We start from the raw sequence: 15,259 nt of genomic DNA on the forward strand, positions 1-15,259 counted from the left end.
TGTTTGCTGGTACCCAAAAAAAATTTCGTACCCATTTTTTTTTGCCTACCCAAATTCTGTTTCGTAACCAAATCTTTTTTCGTACCCATTTTTTTTGCATAATATTTTTACCCAAAATGTTCGTACTCATTTTTTCCTACCCAAAATTTTCGTACCCACATACACAATTGTGGTGATGTAGATAAACTTAAATATATGCTTTTTTATATCAATCCTCTTCAAAAGCATCGTCACACCAGTACTGTCAGTACTTTGATTATTTACTGTGTTATTCTTTCTTACGCTCTATTAACCATATTAGAACACTGTCGCAATGTTGCCGATTAAAATTTCGCTATCGGTTAAATTGCAGTACACCAATCTTTTGCACATTGTAATTAGTGACGTAGCCTAAGTCGATAATATTTCGAATATTTACACTGTTCCAAATTTCAATATGAAAATGTCAGCAAGAATAGTGTATTGAAACATTGTCGTGTTTTTAAGGGTGCATGCAAAGAATAACGTCCGTAGGTTGCCATTCAGGTAAATTTAAAGTGTGTTTGAAGTTTATTCATCGCTATCCTTGATTGGTCACGAACGACGTGATGCGCACTGATAGCTGCGGAGAACTGCGTTTGTGTTTATGAAGGAGTGCATATGGATTCACAGAGCCGTCATAGCTAAAATCATCAAAGGCTCTGGAAGTCCGTTAACATGGACTATATGATCACGATACCTCAAATGACGCCTTGAAGTACAGAGTTATAGAAGAAAGTTAGCAAGAAATCAAGTTCTACCAAAGTAATTTAACACTACGGCTTCAAATAGGGCAAAATAAAAGATATAAACAGAGAGTGGTTCCATAGAGTTTAGTAAGTCATATTCAAAAGCAGATGATGGTATGTATAGTCTTGCACGCTGAATATTGACAGACATTTCAAACACGTGATCTAAGAAATTGATGAGCGAAGCCTTCTCTAACTCGAATAGTTTATTCATTTGACACGGGTTCAGGAATTTTGTTAGTAAGCGAGCCTTGTGTGTTACAAGACGAATGACAGAAGTGTTGGTGGTATATAGAGAATACTAGGTTAGCGTTGAATACAGAGAAGTTTATGTTGCGAGGCTTAGAACGCCGGAAGCGCGAGCCTTGGCGAGCGCTTTCGGTGTTCGAGCCGAGCAACATAAACTTCTCTGTATTCAACGCTAATCCTAGTATTCTATTTATCCCATTTGATTTTTTCAACGTGACATTTAACATAAATAGATCTAATAACCTTAACAATAATTTTAATTCAGTCATAAAAGCGCTTAAAATCTAACAAATGTAACCATGCGTAGTGATATACATGTATTTGTTCTGGTACGCAAAATAGTCTTTAAAAAATTCACACACAAACTGTAAAACAAGTAAAAAATATCACCATATGCCTACATTCAATTTTACGCAGTATGCGAATTTTAACACATTACGACCGCGAAAAGAAGATTTTACTTTACTATAATTCATTTTATTTTCGAAAGAAAATGATCAAATCCAATATGGCGGCGATTGCTCCTGACAAAATGCTGTCGATGTCAACATACATGTACACCATCGACGACCTAGTTCTGGCTACCATAACTTTATGTCGCTTTTTATGATTTTTGACTGGCGCGACTTTGTACAGGTCTTTCAATACTAAATAAACTGTACGCTGAAGTTTCTTTAGCTATCGAAGACCTTGACAATTTTGACGAGTAAACAGACAATTGCAGCGACTGACACTTTATTTGACAAAATATACAGGGCAATACGTTTTCCGACTTCGGACGAATTTAAGGACGCGCAGAACGTGTTTTTTATAAAATGTTATGGGTATGCCGTGTGTGATCCGATGCATCAATGGCGCCCATGTTAAAATCATTTCCCCGAGAACAGGGAACGACAAAAGTACAAACAAAAATCAAAACACGTAAGAACTAGTATCTTACCTTTAATTATCCTTTAAAATCCATCTAATAATCCATTTAACTCAATAATTGACGATTTTGCATCTAGGGTCTTTAATAATTATTTTAGCATAGTTAAATAAAGACCCTTATGCCATTCTATCACTTTATTCAAATGAGTTTATGAACGCGATAAACTTTCTTCTTCGTCACACGCTACGTCATGTACTCTACATTACTGCTGTTCAAATGAACCGGAGCAGTTTATCTAATAATAGCCGTTGGTAAACTCGGTTGCATTTGCAGATTTCTGCATACAAACATAATTATGTTTAAACTTGCACAATGTTTTATTTATCTATGGTAAATGCCCTTATTGTACGAGAAAATAATTTAATATATAAATACACAAAGAATGGAAAACATTCCAGTACACAATAGATAAATAAGTAGAAAATACCCGTGTACAAAATGGGACGTTCCCAATTCCAGTGTGGTGCTATTTTTACCATCTTATACTTTACACAGCTCTATGCCTAACGTGAATTAAATAAGAAAGCAAACATAGCAGATTATTCATGAACTGTGCGATATGTGTATGGCTTGTTGTACATTCTTAATATTTAAGTTAAATGTCAAAAGTATATGCTTTGGTTATAAGCAATGCACATTACACGAAATAAGGAAAATGTGATCAATTGACAATTCAGATATGTCGACATACAGTACATGTAGAAAAAATGTGAAATAAGTCGCGTTTATAATAAATCGTCAAAAAAATGAGGAAAATGACGCAACAAGTATGCCATTTTATGACGCCATCAATCAGCTGATTCATTATACGGATGGCGAAAAATTATGTCATATGACTAGTTTTAAAGGTTGAAGGTCGTATAATTTTGAAGCTTAAGTTTTGTCGACTTTGTTATAAATAAAAAAATAACAAAACAAAAATCGTGTAATTTCATATTTTATTTCAACATTTCTTTTGGTGAATATGTCAGATATATGTTTTTCTGCAAAATGTGCACATTTTCTTCTAATGGGTGACCTTAAAATTCGATCAATGAACCAAACAATATCGACCTAATTTTAGCGCATATCGCATGACGTCATTTAAAAAGTAGTCCGTGCACGCGACAGGTATATTCCACAGTGTTGAATACAAGCAAGTATATCCCACAACGTGTTATACCGTCAATGTCGCTGTGAAAATGGGATAAATTAGTATTCTAGCCTTTGCTGTGATTTTAAACTGAACAGAAAGATACCATTATTTTGCTCTGATAAGTAGGCATAATATTTTATAATAATGTTTTATCTTAATTGTGATGCATTTCGGTTTATTTCAATAAACGCTTATATGTTTTCTGAAAGAATCTTAAACAAGTGCCATGCCTTGGCGCGCAATTACTAGTTTAAACCCCAATGCTATGCTCTTCATTGCCTGTCCAAGGGACTGCAGTTCTATTTTTTTGTGTTTGCCTGTGTCGTGCGATTTTTGCCCGTTTTTATGTTGGACGATTAGTTGATTTCCATAAATAAAGGACCTCGTAGTGATAATAAGATTGAACCCTGCTGATGAAACTAGAATAACTCTTTGTTTATAATTTAATTGTGTGATTTATACATAGTCATCAATAATATATGCATTTATACAACAACAGCACTATGGCTAATCTTCCAGTTGATTTCGCTACTGAAAAGTTTGTCGCCTGTTGTCATACTTTGGCGTTTCTATGGTGTAGAGTTTTAGTGCATGTTTAAAGTTTTCACGTAAATCTAAATTTTTGATAAGGGTCTGTCGCCCAACACGTCCCGTACAATGGTACATTTATATCATTTAATTACTGTCTAAAGAAATGTATTCGACACGTTGGAACGAGTGCTTCTCGTTGTCTAAGAAAGGTTTACGTATTTCATGTCCCAGACTAGCTATATTAGACACATGCTGCTTTATCAGTAGCACATCTTCCTGTATACAAGCTGATTCAATTATAGTAAACGTACACGTTATAACAAAACACTACAAGAAACATTACATTTCTTTAAATGATTTATTGTTATAAATGGATGTTCTCCCTTTCACAGATTCTGTGCACTGACAGAGTGTCTGTTTGAACTTACTAGTATTGACCTTCAGATCGATGTGTGATTGTCAATCGATTGGTAATGACCGGGTGTCTGTTTGAACTTACTAATATTGACTTTCAGATTGATGTGCGATTGCAAATCGTTTGGTAATGACAGGGTTCTGTTTGAACTTGCTACTCTTGACTTTCAGATCGTTTGGTAATGACAGGGTTCTGTTTGAACTTGCTACTCTTGACTTTCAGATCGTTTGGTAATGACAGGGTTCTGTTTGAACTTGCTACTCTTGACTTTCAGATCGTTTGGTAATGACAGGGTTCTGTTTGAACTTGCTACTCTTGACTTTCAGATCGTTTGGTAATGACAGGGTTCTGTTTGAACTTGCTACTCTTGACTTTCAGATCGTTTGGTAATGACAGGGTTCTTTTTGAACTTGCTACTCTTGACTTTCAGATCGTTTGGTAATGACAGGGTTCTGTTTGAACTTGCTACTCTTGACTTTCAGATTGATGTGTGATTGTCAATCGATTGGTAATGACAGGGTTCTGTTTGAACTTGCTACTCTTGACTTTCAGATCGTTTGGTAATGACAGGGTGTCTGTTTGAACTTGCTACTCTTGACTTTCAGATCGTTTGGTAATGACAGGGTTCTGTTTGAACTTGCTACTCTTGACTTTCAGATCGTTTGGTAATGACAGGGTTCTGTTTGAACTTGCTACTCTTGACTTTCAGATCGATGTGTGATTGTCAATCGATTGTTTGATAGACAGATCTGATTTTAAAGGCTAAATGGAAAAACTAAATACTTTTTATTCATCCTGAGTACTGAACCTTTATTTAGGTTTTACTTAAAACATAAAAGAAGAGATGAACGAATACATTTTGCCAATGTATAGTAGGCAATATTAATTTTTAATGAATTAAAGCTTTGAATCCAATATTATATGTAATCCTTTATATTTTAGAAATTGTCTTTACTTTAAGTATTCCATTCTGGTATAGACCTAATAGCTTACCTGTGGTTTGGCAATTGTAGGTTAACTACCATTTAGTGTATACAAAAACGTCAAATGATTTTGCTAACAGATGAAAAGAACACTGCATTAACGAAATTGATCAGGTCAAGTCCCTTTGCTAAATAATTCAAACAACAAACAAGGTTAGCTGTAGCCACTGGACATTTGTGTTCCGTTTGTTTGACCATGTTATTATTGAGTTTGAATCAATGACCGGGTAATTTTATAATAATTAGGCATATTCATTTTTTGCAACACACTTTTTAATCTCAAACTGAAAAAGAAAAAACCACCAATAAAATACGTGCACGTTGTGTTTGCGGATATTTTAGAAAATACATTTAAACTTAAAGATTTCTCGATGAAGGAATTGATATTATCCTTTCTTGTTTCTACGAAAATAGGTACGGTGTTTATGTATTACATTACTTTTATAAACTCAGTACATGTGTATATTGATGTTTTTCTTATATATTCTGAGTTGTTGTTAAAGGCATGGCATTGATGGACATTACAAATTATAGCGAACTAATCCCCGACAACTTTGAACGGACCCAAGCCAAATGCTGACTAGACTGTCATTGTAGTGCGATTTGGGCCGAAATTCTATTTCCTATTATTTATAATAGGAATTATGGTGTATTTCGATTAATTTTCAAATAGTAGGTTTTCTTTGTAAACACCTTTAGTTTATTGCACATAAGAGCAAAATTAAAACTAAAATGACAATTCCATCCAAAAAAATACGTGTTTTTTAGCAAAATCACACGTCTCATTCTTTTAAAATGTTCTAGCGTTTGTCTTTGGTCCAAAATTTATACATATAAAAATTGGTTCATTTGCACGTCAAACATTAACGAACCTTATTTGTCATAATACAATCATTTGCTTGTATTAATAATATGACATGTTAAACAAAGAGATTTGTCAATAAAAAAACAGGTGATTTTCAAAACTATGTGGCGTCGCCTTATTTAAACTCAATGCACATTAGAAGTTTATCTGCTTTTATCGCGTGTGTTCCAGTTCTTGGTGGTGAGTTTATGCACCTCACATTAGCTGCCGGTTCCAGGCTAAACTACACTCAGGCACAACAGCAGTGCATGGAGGCAGGGTACCACGACTTGGCTGTGGTTGACTCACAAACTGAATACGACAGAATGATCGAATACTTCAAAACTCAATAGTGAGTATTACATCAACGATTCAAAATTAATACTCCGATACTTAACAATGCATCTTACATACAATTTCACAAATAACACTTAGAAACTGAGAAGTGAGAATCATTTCACGTTTTGATAAATTAACAAAATTGAAAAAAGTGTTTCAGATTTGCATTCTTTTTTTTGTTATGATAGTTACGAGGAAACAGTTATACTTAACGTAAACAATTCAGCTGTAATAATTTGAAACTAAGATATGCTTATAATTCAAACGTTTCAGCACTTACACTAAATTTAGTACTGCGCATCTTCTAACCCTCTCCAGTTAGATACGTACTTTGACGCGTTTGTAGTCCCTTCGAAAGTTAAATTTAATTAAAGACCTGTCTTCCTAGATTCAATTTTTAAAGGCTTCATTTCCAACCCTAAGATACTGATGAATAGCAAACAGCATTGAACATGAACAGACTGCGAGTTATTCGCGCATCATTTTAGCGTTTCAGAAACAAATATTATAAAACTTAGTAACTCGCATCACGTAAACGTTTCAGCAATATCCCGAAAATTAGCACACGTAATGCGTATCATTAAAGCGTTTCTGGAATAATAATTCGAAGCTCAGTAATGCGTATCATAGCAATGCTTCAACACATACACTTAAACATCCTGCAGGCCATATAATAGAAGCGTGTTTCACTAATTAAACTTCAAAAAAACAAAAGTGAGTGTCATATAAACATTTCTTCAATAATACTTCAAAACTACATTAAGTACCACATAATCGCTTCAACGATAATACTCTGAAGGTATACAGTGAGTGGCATATACAAACAATTCACAATAAATGCATTACTTCGAAACCAAATAGTAAGATTGATATAAACGTTTCAACAATAAAACTGAGCAATCCAAAAGTGAGTATAAAATAAATTAAAAGTTCAATAATTAAACTTCTACACCCAATGAGGACAACCATACAAACGTTTTAACTAAAATACATCGAAACCCTATTGAGTCTATCATATACACGTTTCAACAATAAAACTTCTAGGCCCAAATAGAGAGTATGACATAAATGCTTCAGCAATAATACTTCGATACTCACCAGTGATTCATTAAATTATCAACAGTACACGTTTGAAACCAAATAGTTTGTGATGCATTAAGTCAGTTGTCTCGATTTCAGTGGTGTCGGGTTTGTGCTGCCTTCTGATTTCTGGATTGGCAGTTTCTGGGAGTACGACGGGACCAATTGGACGAGCGTGTGGCCAATGTGTGACACCGTTATCCCTGTAACATGGGCCGTTTGGGATAATGGCGAACCAGACAGTATTGGTATTCAAACGTGCAACAGGATCCATAGTACTCTGAAGTATAGAACGTACTACTGTTACGGGCTTTATGACGCTCTCTGTGAGAAATCAGGTATTGACCAAGATATAAGCCAAAATGTAATGTGCTTGGGCATTTATTTAAATAAGAGTTGTTTGAGTTGAGTTGTTGTCGTTGAAATGATGAAGCTATCTTTATGTTTCGAACCTTTAAGGTTGTTAAGCTGTCCTTATTTTCCATTTTCATAAATTATTACAGGTGCCTTTTCACGTTTTGGATTATAAACCAAATTTTTTTTTTCAGATTGGCAAATTTTCGTTGTAGTTATGATATTTGTGAGGAAACAGTAATACTGAACATTTACCATGCTCTAAAATATCCATCATATGCATCTTTTGACGATTTAAAAACCTGAAAATCATAAAGCGTTACAACGCAAAACGATTGAATAATTTGGAGAGTTCTGTTGTTGTCGTTATATTTTGTGAAAATACGAGGATTGCCTATGTTAAGTACAAGTTATATCATGAATTGTATGAGCACGGATGGCCAAGTGGTCTAAGCGATAGACTTTTACTCCATGAGTCAGTAGTTCGAGCCTATTTGAGGGGTTACTTTTTGATTTTTTAATGATATTGTTGTTTAATGACAAACTTCAATGCATGCCACAATCTGTGAGAAGGTCCCTTCAAGCAGTGTCTTTAAACAGACAATCGAGGTTAAACTTAATACTTATATGGCATGTTCTAAATAAAAGACCAATGTCACCGGTAACATTACTTCCCGAATTTCGAAACTAAAAATCCTCATTTACTGAAACTCGATTATTGTTTTTCCTGAGAATTAGCACACGATACCGCGCGCTATTTTAAAAATATTTTATTAAATCCACAATAAATTGTGTATTTTAGCGTACTATACTTATTTGGCATATTTATAAAAATGCTTAACACATTCATATTTTGTACTTTTCAAAATCAACAACTAAATCGTACTGACAGGCGATCGTGATCTAAGGTTGAGTAAATAAAGATCGACATCAGCTCTTCCATCGTTGCTATTCGTTTCACTAATATACGCCAAACACACAATATGTTTCTTGTTCTGAGAAAACTGGGCTTAATTCATGTGCGTAAAGTGTCGTCCTAGATTAGCCTGTGCAGTCCGCACAGGCTAATCAGGAACGACACTTTCCACCTAAACTTGATTTTCGGTAAGGAGGGACTTCCTTGAAACTAAAAATACTATTAAAGCGGAAAGTGTCGTCCCTGATTAGCCTGTGCGGACTGCACAGGCTAATCTGGGACGACACTTTACGCACATGAATTAAGCCCAGTTTTCTCAGAACAAGACTCATATATACCCCGATTAAGCAAACATATTAAGAACATCACACACAGGTTTGGAAATGATGTAATATTATGTTCGATTATATATTGGGAGTTATATATATGCTTATTACTTTATTTTAACCGCTTAATTTAAATAAGTAAAACAGACTCAATTAAGTAATCTGCGATAGTTTGCAGTAAGTGTGCATTCTCAAGGAAATATTCCCAATTCTTTTTGCGTTCAATATACCAGCCGCATAAATTATCGCAAAAGTTCAATGTAAAAATTGAGCGAAGACAGCTACACCGAAATAATATTATAGACCCTTACTATTTGCCATGCATTATTTTTCAGATTATCAATCATGCGGATCGAACGAGGTAAGGAAATTATTTCTAAATATTTTAAATGTTCAATAACGGGTCTATAATTTCTATTCACCAGATGAGTTAACTTAGGAAATCGTAATTCCTTTGCTTGTAATTAGTTAGTAAATGAACAGGAAAAAAACACTAGTTCTTTTTGTTGAAAGGCTACTGTGAGGAATATGTTCTGTTCACTGCTCATAACCGCGATACTAGCTTTAGACAATGTCATGTCGCGGCGAAGATCTTAAGAAAAAAAGTTAAGACTGAATTATAAGCTCGTAACAAATAGACACGTGAAGTACTGAAGGCATATAAAAGGCATATGAAAGGAATTACTCAAATTAAAACACGTAGTCACAAAAATAGGTGTTAAGCTTTGCAGTTAATGAAATCTTTAAAAAATGCACCGTATCTTAAATTTGTCGTAAGATGTTTTACAAAGACGGGCTCCTGATAAATATTATTTCTTCTTTGCTCTAAGACTTCCTCCCCGGCCCCGGGATGCAAGTTCTTCGCTCCGTGCTGGTGGACCCCGGCCAAGATCGGCCTCATCACAGGCTTCGCCATTCTCGCGGTGTTCTTCTGCCTGTGCTGCATGGTCTGGAAATGCTGCTGTGGAAAACAGACACAGGTATGTACCATTACGTGGCAATCTAAAGTGCTACCGGTTGTGGTAACGCGAGGGATCTACCGTTACGTGGCAATCCAAAGTACTACCGGTTGTGGTAACGCTAGGTATGTACCGGAACATGGTAACCCAAAGTACTACCGGTTGTGGAAACGCGAGGTATGTACCGTTACGTGGTAACCCAAAGTACTACCGAATGTGGCAACGCGAGGTATGTACCGGAACATGGTAACCCAAAGTACTACCGGTTGTGGAAACGCGAGGTATGTACCGTTACGTGGTAACCCAAAGTACTACCGAATGTGGCAACGCGAGGTATGTACCGTTACGTGTTAACCCAAAGTACTTCCGAATGTGGCAACGCGAGGTATGTACCGTTACGTGGTAACCCAAAGTACTACCGAATGTGGCAACGCGAGGTATGTACCGTTACGTGGTAACCCAAACTACTTACGAATGTGGCAACGCGAGGTATGTACCGTTACGTGGTAATCCAAAGTACTACCGAATATGGCAACGCGAGGAATGTACCGTTACGTGGTAACTTAAAGTACTACCGAATGTGGCAACGCGAGGTATGTACCGTTACGTGGTAACCCAAAGTACTACCGAATGTGGCAAAGCGAGGTATTTACCGGAATGTGATAACGAGAGGTATGGATGTTGTAACAAGAGGCATATCCCGGTACGTGATAACTCAAAGTAAATACCGGTACGTTGTAACACCAGGTATGTACCTGTAAGTGGTAACGCGAGGTGTGTATCTTTGCTTTGTAACGTGAGGCAAGTACCTGTTTTTGGCAACGCGGGGTATAAATGTAGCGAGGTATGTACCGGTACGTGGTAACGCAAGGTATGTACCCGTCCGTGATAACTTGAGGTATGTACCGGTACTTGTTAACGCGAGACATGTACTGTAACCTGGTAACGCGAGGTATGTACCGGCCCATGATAACGCGATGTATGTACCGGTACTTGGTAATACGAAATATGTACTGGCACGAGGTAACGCGATGTATGTGTCGGTACGTTATAACATTTCCATTCAACAAGTGTGAAATTTGTCCTTTCGCTACAAACAACTTAGGAAGCTGAAACTTTCCCAGATGCAGTCTTGGCTTTGGAGTATTATATGAGACGCGTTCTGCGAAAACTGGGCTTAATGCATGTGTGTAAAGTGTCGTCCCAGATTAGCCTTTGCAGTCCGCACAGGCTTATCATGGACGACACGTTCCGCTTTTATGACATTTTTTGTTCAAATAAAGTCTCTTCTTAGCAAAAATCCAATTTAGGCGGAAAGTGTCGTCCCTGATTAGCCTGTGCGGACTGCAAAGGCTAATCTGGGACGACACTTTACGCACATGCATTATGTCCAGTTTTCTCAGAACACGACTCAATTATTGTGGAGCTGTTTGAAATCATTATTTATTTTACTTCAAGCCTGTCACTCCTTACATGTTGACTTGTTTGTGTTCAGGTAGGTGATGAGTTTCAAAATGAAGAGGAGGACGATGGCGACGAAAATCCCAACCATCCGCCCCCTAACGGCAGCGTGCATCAGCTACCGAGAATAAGCGATGTTGTAAGTCCCGTATGGTTAAATTCATCCGCCCATGAACCCCTAAACGAGAATGCTCCTCCGCTTTCATTAGTAAATACCTATATTACACAACTTAATTCCACCATGATAAAGGAATTCCTACCGATGTCAATTATATGCTATTTGATTGACAAAGAGTATGTATGCATATATTTCCTATTAGCCTCTTATACGATGAATTAGTTTATTAATGAGTAATTATCGATGGTTTAAGACTAAATGCTGGTAAAGTATAATACGCGATTAACTCAACTTAATCACTTCAAGTCCATGCTTGGTTGCAAAGTTGGCCGAGCATATGGTCCCAATTTCACCTTGGTTACAGCGAAAGAACCACAACATTGATGAGAGCCCCGTGCCGGCCGCCCCGGCCCCCAAGATCCGCTCCGTCATACTGCGGCCCGAGGACGCGCCGTGGCTTAGCCCGGAAGAGCTGAGTTTTAGCGCCAGGCACGCTTACAGAGAGTGACCTAACGTCACCCATGAAGCCCGTGGTTACCACTTTTATAGACTTGATCATATCAATATGAGCCTCGCTCTGGGAAAAGGGAGTTTAATGCATGTGCGCAAAGATTCGCACCAGATTAGCCTGTTCATTCCGCACAGGCTATTCAGGGACGACACTTTCCACATTTACTTGATATATGAGAACTTCCTTTGAACGAACATTCCATAAAAGGGAAAAGGGTCATCCCAGACTAGCATTAAATCCCGTTTTTCCAAAGAGGGGCTCATAAAGAAGTGCTTAGACAAAACAAAAACAAACGACAAGCAATTTTAAAGTATTGTATTCATCAACTAATATATGCACTCAATAATAGAGATAAAATGTATATACATTTACGTGCTTTTGTTAATATAGACGGTATTTTTGCCGCTTATGTTATCAATGTATCGTTTTGTGTGAAGACTGCATATATTTTTTGATTACGTTGTAAATGTTTTTTCCAGATAAAACTCGTCCTTAAAAATTCTTGTTAATAGCAAAAGGCTTGCCTGAGTAATTTGTGTTGAGTAAAAGACAAACCTCTGCAAATATTTTGTTTATTATATATTTGTACACAAAAACCGTCTCCAGTTTTGATGGCATTTTAAAAGGTTACATGCCAAAAGCTACAACTTTGTGGCTTGTGATTACTAATATGCAGTTTGTTCACATTTTGATATTGGTATGTTCTGTGCATTTGTATTTACTATCTGACACTAGGATCGTGGCCATTCATGAACCATTTTTGTAAATGACCAGTTCTAAAAGTCTGGATCTTGTGGTATGAGAGATTTTAACACTTTTAAGCTATATAGAAAAATAAACATCTTTTGTCCTTAAATAAACGAAAACGCGGTTTCTGGATTATTTACTCGATACATAGTCAAATATGAGTCCGGTAATCATTTGTGACCGTTTATTTCCGAAGCATTTAACGAATGGGAAGTTGTACAACAGCGGAATACACGTTTTCGTCATTGAATGCTGTGTTTGATTTTTGCAGCGAATATGACGTTGAGATTTGTTTTTTACATACCGACTGACATACAGACCGACTAATAAAGTGATTTCTAAAGTGTGGAGATACTTGATTTTTGCGTCGCAAAACGAACTTGAGGCTGCTCAAAAACATTATTATGCCAGGAAGTTCACGGTTCTTACGTATGGACGTTCTTAATCATAGTCCTGACTGTATCTTCATCGTTTATCAGGCAATTTCATACATTTTATTTTAAATTAACTTGGCACAATTGATCACGACATATCACGTCCATTACCACCAGAGTCCCTGACTCAAATGTCAAGGTCATATAGGGTCAAAGAAGCACGGCTCGCAATAAAACAGTTTACTTGACAAACATCATCAGTTCAGCTAATCATGGATACGGTGTGTCGCTGACAACCCCTGTGTCCCAACCCCTGTGTCCCAACCCCTGTGTCCCACAGCTCAAAGAGTAAGGTTACTCTTTAATAAACCGAAAGTCAAATACGGCTTTTGTAAAGCTTGTTTTGGCTGTAATTTCGTTGTTAATCGGTTAATTTTAAAATCATTTGTGACAGATGATCAAAAATTTGAAACGGTGTGTCGTGCACGATACACGAGTCTAGCACGACGGTCGAGTTACACTTGGGGGTCAAAGGTCAAAAAGATGGATTCTTATGATTATTTACATCGGGATATTCCAGATGGATTGTAAGGATAATTAACATCAGGATATTCAAGAAGGCTACTAATGATCATTTACTTCAGGATATTCAAGATTGATATTGATGAGCATTTACGTCAGTATATTTAAGATGGTTTCTGGGGATCATTAACGTCATGATATTCATGCTGGATACTGGGGATGATTAACGTCAGGATATTCAAGATGGTTTCTGGTGATAATTTACGTCAGGATATTCAAGATGGTTTCTGGTGATAATTTACGTCAGGATATTCAAGATGGATACCGGGGATCATTTACGTCAGGATATTCACGATGGATTCTGGGTATCATATACGTCAGAATATTCAAGATGGATACTGGGAAAATATTACGTCCAGATATTCAAAATGTATACTAATGATCATTTACGTCAGGATATTCAAGATGGATACTGGGAAAATATTACGTCCAGATATTCAAAATGTATACTTATGATCATTTACGTCAGGATATTCAAGATGGATACTGAAGATAATTAATGTTTGGATATTCAAGATGGAAACTGGACATCACTTACTTCAGGATATTCAAAGGTACTGAAGGTCATTAATGTAAGAAAATCTAAGATGGATAATTAAAATTAATTATGATAATTTGCGTCAGAATATACCAGATATGATACTGAGGAACAACTACGTCAGGACATTCAAGAAGGATACTGATGATCATTTACGTCATGATATTCAAGATATATATACTGAGGGTCATTTACGCCCGGATATTCAAGGTTGATACTGATGATCATTTACGTCAGGATATTCAAGATGGATATTGGGGATCATTTACGTAATGATATTCAAGATCGATACTGATGATCATTAACATCAGGATACTCAAGATAGATACTGGGGATCATTTACGTCAAGATATTCAATCAAATGTATGTCGGCCGTTAACATGGAGCTTGCATTCATATCTAGATTGTACATATTAGCCGAAAAACAACTCATTTTGTCACTTAACAAACAATCGTAAAACATTATATTACGTCATTAAATACTTGATCAATCAGCTGACTAACGATGCAATATAAGTTGTGTAGTTTTTGTTCCGTTATCATTGTCTGATAACAATGATTAATTTTTATGATGCTTATGTGTTAAAACTTAATAAAAATAATGACACAGCAACATTAAAACCACGCCGAGGCAGAACAAAATAACTGCATTAAATTAAGTTGCAGACCAAAACATAAATTTCTTGACAATGATATATAGAGAATAATAGGTTGGTGACGTGGATGGAGAATGGTTATCTTTCGCCCGATAAGATCCTCCGACGAGCCAGATTACCATTCTCCATCCACGTCACCAACCTATTATTCTATTTATCCTGTCACATTCGTTGAAATGTTTCTAAAATATCTGGTTTTCGAGTCTTTGTGTTTAAATATTTAATATGGGAAAAAACACGCGCGAACAAAAACATTGTTACGTCACGTCATGCAAAACACTTAGGCTAGCTTCCATCTTGTTAAACAACACAGAAACCGAGTCAATCGTTATTAATTCAATACACAAAGACGAAATTATGCTGTTAAAATAATAATGTTTAAACAAACAGTGCTTTACGTGTTTTGTTTTTTTAATTGAAAACAAGTAGATTCTGTATTTTAT

The 15,259-nt window shown here is 36.3% G+C and overlaps 1 protein-coding gene across 3 annotated transcripts; it reads left to right on the top strand.

Moving 5' to 3' along the window:
* Nucleotides 1–386: 386 nt before the first annotated feature.
* On the top strand, nt 387–12,718 carry LOC127839435 (uncharacterized). Of its 3 annotated transcripts, none has more exons than XM_052367803.1 (7): nt 387–525; nt 6,048–6,207; nt 7,374–7,612; nt 9,206–9,231; nt 9,701–9,850; nt 11,325–11,429; nt 11,773–12,718. In XM_052367803.1, the coding sequence occupies exons 1-7, from the start codon at nt 492–494 to the stop codon at nt 11,914–11,916; spliced, it is 858 nt and encodes a 285-aa protein (XP_052223763.1). In that variant the 5' UTR covers nt 387–491; the 3' UTR covers nt 11,917–12,718. The 3 variants fall into 3 exon arrangements, with proteins under 3 accessions (XP_052223763.1, XP_052223765.1, XP_052223764.1); XM_052367805.1 differs by having other exon boundaries at nt 438–525; nt 6,094–6,207; XM_052367804.1 differs by lacking the exon at nt 387–525 and adding an exon at nt 551–854.
* Nucleotides 12,719–15,259: the final 2,541 nt, after the last annotated feature.

This window comes from Dreissena polymorpha, chromosome 7 (assembly GCF_020536995.1).
Source record: "Dreissena polymorpha isolate Duluth1 chromosome 7, UMN_Dpol_1.0, whole genome shotgun sequence".
Lineage (NCBI taxonomy): Eukaryota > Metazoa > Mollusca > Bivalvia > Myida > Dreissenidae > Dreissena > Dreissena polymorpha.

Bases quoted from the DNA above. Each gene is read 5' to 3' on its own strand.
- LOC127839435 (XM_052367803.1), top strand. From the start codon at position 492: ATGCAAAGAATAACGTCCGTAGGTTGCCATTCAG. The intron at 7,613-9,205 runs GTATTGACCAAG...ATTATTTTTCAG, and splicing joins CGCTCTCTGTGAGAAATCAG to ATTATCAATCATGCGGATCG. The intron at 9,851-11,324 runs GTATGTACCATT...GTTTGTGTTCAG, and splicing joins GCTGTGGAAAACAGACACAG to GTAGGTGATGAGTTTCAAAA.